This window comes from Melampsora larici-populina (assembly GCF_000204055.1).
Source record: "Melampsora larici-populina 98AG31 unplaced genomic scaffold MELLAscaffold_43, whole genome shotgun sequence".
Classification (NCBI taxonomy): Eukaryota; Fungi; Basidiomycota; class Pucciniomycetes; order Pucciniales; family Melampsoraceae; genus Melampsora; species Melampsora laricis-populina.
The window spans coordinates 835,082-840,632 of record NW_006768807.1 but is presented as its reverse complement, the minus strand read 5'-3'; the positions used below and the strand labels follow the sequence as shown (position 1 = coordinate 840,632).

At 36.2% G+C, this 5,551-nt stretch overlaps 1 protein-coding gene across 1 annotated transcript; it reads left to right on the top strand.

Moving 5' to 3' along the window:
- Nucleotides 1-3,755: 3,755 nt before the first annotated feature.
- On the top strand, nt 3,756-5,081 carry MELLADRAFT_91574 (uncharacterized protein; the record flags this gene model as incomplete). Its single annotated transcript, XM_007414440.1, has 4 exons — nt 3,756-3,832; nt 3,910-4,129; nt 4,219-4,376; nt 4,457-5,081. The coding sequence occupies 4 exons, from the start codon at nt 3,756-3,758 to the stop codon at nt 5,079-5,081; spliced, it is 1,080 nt and encodes a 359-aa protein (XP_007414502.1).
- Nucleotides 5,082-5,551: the final 470 nt, after the last annotated feature.

The following is a 5,551-nucleotide window of genomic DNA, read 5'->3' as shown; positions in this document are numbered from 1 at the left end:
CTGTTGATGACAACGCGTCAAAGACAGAAGGAGTAAATAGGCGCCTAATCAAATTTAACATAAGAACTGATGAACAATCTCTACTAACTCATCAAAACATTATCAAATTCACTCTTTCACTGAATTACCAACACCCTTGAAAAAGGTAGTTTTACACCTTAACCTCAATTCCTCACCTAGGTTTCACTTCTTAATTGTAAAAAACCCCCTCATCAAAGTCTCTCATAGCTATGAGTCACGTGCACCCCTCCTCAAAATAAGAATATTGTATACCTTTATTCTATTCTCATATATAAAGCAAATCAACTAATTTCCGATCAACTAGCCTATCAAGCCAGATAGGTAGATATAAGTTACTGAAGGTAAAAAGCGCATTCAATGACACTATGCCAAAGGGTGAAAGTTGAGAAAGCCACCTCCAAGATAACTATATCTAATTCTTCAATCATATATGAAAATTTCATATATTATGTTAGAAAACTTAGGTAAAAGCCCTGTTAATGACAACACGTCAAAGACGGAAGGAGGAGATAGGCGCCTAATTAAGTATGACATAAAAATTTGATGTGCAAACAATATTAAATCATCAAGTCATCACCCAATTCACTTCCTGAATTACTAACACCATTGAAAAAGGTAACTTCATACCTAAACCACAATTTACCTCCTAGGATTCACTTCTTGATTATAAGAAGACACTTCATTAAAAGTTTCTCATAAACTGAACTATGAGGCACATTCACCCTTCTTCAATAATAAGAACACTGTATACCCTTATTCTCCTTTCATCTATAAAACAAATAAAATGTTTTCTGATCAATTAACCTATCAGGACAGATAAGTAAATATCAGTTAATAAAGGTAAAAGAGTGTTCAATAATACTCTGCCCAAAGGCAGAGTCTGAGAAAACCACCTTCAACTTAGCTACATCTCATCCTTTATTGATATATATGCAAACACTTATATAATATGTTACAGAGATTAGGAAAAAGACCTGTTTATGACACCCCGCAAAGGACAGAGGAATGAGATAGGCACCTAACTATGAAGAACATACAACCTAATGATTAATCACTTGTTACTCATCTAAATATTATGAAAGTCACTCTCTTGACACAGTACTACCACCCATGATGAAGGCATTTCTTACATCAACATCCATTACACATCAAGGTCTCACAAACAACCGAGATAAAACCAAAGTCATCAAAGTTTCTCCTAAGCTGAAATATAAGCCAAACACATTTCTTGCTAAAAGAGAAATCAATCAAAAAAAAAGAATGGATAAGACAACCAAACTAAAGTATAACAAATGAAAATAACATCATGCATAAACAAGCAAACACCGATAAATATATTGAAATTTATCAACCGCACTATAAATGACTTAAATATGTATAAGAAAGTAAAAGTAAAAATAGATATATATATAAAAATATTGAACCCATATGTATAATCAACCTAAGATATACCCCAACTAATAATCCTTATTCCAAGAATACTTAATATATCCTATATTCACAAGTGATACATACACCCGTGACTACCAAGTACAATTCAAAGGTTCTAGAAAGATATAACAACAACTAGAAATATTGGTAACATAAAAAACAATAAAGTTACCATCTACGGGAGAAGACCAATAGTAGGATCTTCATATTATCCCAACCCTATGCCCCCTCTTTTTCTTACATCTATGCCTATGCCCTATGCCCCTGTTTCATTATTGTTTTTATTAAAGGTGGCGGTCAAATCATGCTCTTCCCTAATAAAGATATGATAACATGTCCACCTCTAATGAAAACAACTACTACAACCCTAGGTGGTAACCAACCCCTAAAAAACATGGTTAAGAGCACTTTGCTAAACCTCATATAACAGTATGTAGAATTAAAATCAACCAAACTCTAAAAACATGATTAAATATTATGAATCAAACCAATAAAAGTATAAGCAAGTCTTACACAAACTCCCTAAGGAATATGTATACATACTTATACAAATTAAACCAAAATGAAACTCTTAAGAACCTTAAAGTTATACCATGAAGAAACACAATACGTGTCAAAAATTATCTTGAAATGACGCAAGCTGGATTGGAACCAGTTACCAGTCCCTGGCCTTGGCCCTGAAGCAAAGTCAGGGCCAACACAGATAAACAAAATATCACAGATCAGATAAGGCATCTTTATACTGTATCACTGGATTAGAACCCATAACCAATGCCCGGTCCTGACCCTGACTCACTCCCAGAGTCAACACATTTCACAGGTACGTTATGAATATAACACCAAACATAAATGCCATCAACTGCAATAGAACCAACGACCAGTCCCCGGACCTGGCCCTGATACTTGCTCAGGGCCATTACATCTCACACATATGTCATAAACACGACACCAAAAACCTATACATGCCATCAACTGGATTAGAACCAACTACCAGTCCCTGGCCCTGGCCCTGACATACACCCAGGGCCAACACAAATCACAGATCTGTCAGCAGATGACATATCAGTTCAAACTGTTTCACGGTTAATGACAGGTCTATACCCATCATCCCCCATACTACATTCCATAGCCATAACCCATAAACCTAAGGCAACTCTACAATGGCGATATATCACCATTAAACCTATGTATCGGTACCAATACATAAAATTGTACCGGTACCGCTACCCGCTAACCTAGAGTAATGATACATCATCACTTAACCTACATACCGGTACCAGAACTTAGATTCCAACCGATACCTTCACCACTTACCCTACAGTGATGATACATCGCCATTTTAACCTATGTACCGGTACCAATAACTCATTTCGTACCGGTACTTTCCCTTTCTAACCTATGATGATGATACCTCATCATTCTAACCTATATACCGGTACCTACAATTGAATTTGTACCGGTACCTACGCTCTAAACTCATACAGATCAGTCACATGATCACACCAACCCAATAATGGACCGAATAACAAGATATCCGTCCTATACCTTCTGCTCAGCGTAGATTTACATTCAACAACCCTCCTTCCATCCGAATTCGAAGAAAAAGGAAGACCTACCCCCTTTAAGCACGTTATATCATATCAAGAAATACTATGAACATCAAAAGAAGATATTCAATCGATCTCACCTCCCACTCGTACCATCTCATAAAGAAATCAACTTACAGATTCATTCTTCAATCCTATCTCTTTAAATCAACGTCATCAAGACTTTCACTTATTCAAATTAGATATCACGTATATTCTCTTTCAAACTAAATGAACATGATCTTCCTCAGCTCTGATACACACTAATCCAATCATTATCATTAGTATTTCCCTCACTATCTCTATCGATCGACGATACCCACTTCTTCTTCTTATTACACCAGTCATCTTAATCAAATCTCATCCAATTAGGAGATTCGAAATAACTAGGTCATCTCTAGATATCTTTCATTCTAAATATATACATATATCTTCCTCTCGAATTAACCATACCCACAACTTGTTTAATCCACCTCTTAACTCCAGATCGAACTACCTAATCAGTCTAAACTACTCAAGAACCATACTTCCTCAATACTTGAACCCACTCGATTGAAATCACCTTTCGAATACTACAGATTCATACTCATCAGACTGAACATCTCAAGATCTAACTATCATCAATAAAATTATAACTTGAAAATCAAAATATCAGCTCATGAAAAACTTCATCTCTCAGCTTTTGTCAATTTAGAACGATCGAATATCATTCAAAATATGGATTATCATCTTAAAGCTAATGATTTATGGCCTTTAGCCCGATTCTCAATGGACTATCCGCTTGTTAATCACAGGTAGGTCCCTTCATTCTTGAACTATCACGTCAAGAAACCATTCTAACCCACTTGAATCACTTTTTTCTTTCGAATAGGATCCTCAGTAGGAAGTATATAGGTATACAAACCTTCAGAACGAACGAATACCTCAAGGAACCCCCTTCATTCAACCTCACTATCCTCATTTATTTCATTGAGTCCATCAAATCTGTATCAATAGATATTTTAAACACTCTACAACTATTAATCAATCAATTAGACTTATACTTTAACTCTTCTCAATCCGTATTAGAGCTCTCTAATAAACTATTAGAGGTTAGTACTATTAATATCTTATAGAAATCACCTCTAAAACTTCCTCAATAACTCAAATTTGATTTCCTTAATCACTTTTACTCCTTTAGGTCATCAATATTCGGCTATCTCTTGAACCACAATTCACCATTCATCAACTTCAGAGCAGGCTATTCCTGCGATTGAGTCTTCTTTCTACCTCACCAGCCAGATCTCCTTCCTTCTACTCTATAAATATCTATAGATACCCCTTTTTTAAACATACTACGTTAGTTTTCTCTCTGAAAGTTTGTATATAATGAACTAAACTAACTGTTATGTTTCCTTTCAACCTATAACATGATCTAGATCGATCGAAATGGCTCCAACCACACCAAGCGCTAAGAAGAACTTGGTACATCGTCCTCAATCCACCTCTTCGAAGAAGATCAAGCCCTACAAGGCACCGTCTCGACGTCAATCAGAAGTCATTTCTACTTCTACTCCTCTCCTCACCCAAGCCTTAGCCTCTGAGATCTTAAATCTCGACTCCACCGGCCAACAAACTGCTGTTAATCAGGCTAAACCTTTAGCTGATACTCAAGATGATGATGTGGAGATGGCTAATGACTCAAACTCTGCGAATAACCCCGATTCCCACCCTGTAACTCAATCTTCTACCGCTTCTAATACTTTACCTTCTTCAAATCAAACGAAAGGAAAGAAGGACGACGACGACGATGAACCATCTGAAGATGATGGCTCTGGATCTGACTCTGCCTCCGGTGATTCTGACGATGAAGGAGGCGAAAATGATGATGATGATGCCAATCATCAGTCAATCAAAGTTGAACCTACTACCATAGAAGGCTCTGACGACTTGGAAATCATTGGAGGTCATATTATGACTGAAGCCACTAACATTGTCACTAGGATGCCTTTTCGTAAGTCATCCTCTCACCTTTACTCCTTCTACACTCAATTAAATAACTGACTGATTATTTTTTGAACTTCATCTGCTGTATTAATCATCAAACTCATCGATCGATCGACCCATTTAACTTCATCTCTTTAACTACTTGCATATATGTTGAAATCATCTCATCAACTTCAAAAACAACTTCAAATACACTAATTTAACTCACTCAATGCTTCATATAACTGATTTTAAACTATCTGAACACTTGTTTTGATTCAATCAAACGATATCACCTTCCTTCAATTCAAATCACCTTGATCTAACTCAACTCAAACAACTCATACCTACACAATAATGAATATCATATATAATTCATGAATTCAATCTTAACTTATGATTCAGACTCACAATCACTTCCTATTCTTGATTATCATTCTTTATTTCCATTAGCTTCACCTGGCACTCTCACCTTGTTTACGGTAAACCCACTCTTTAGTGCGGCTCGAAATGAGTTTGCTTCGACCAGCGACTTGCCCTACGAGCTT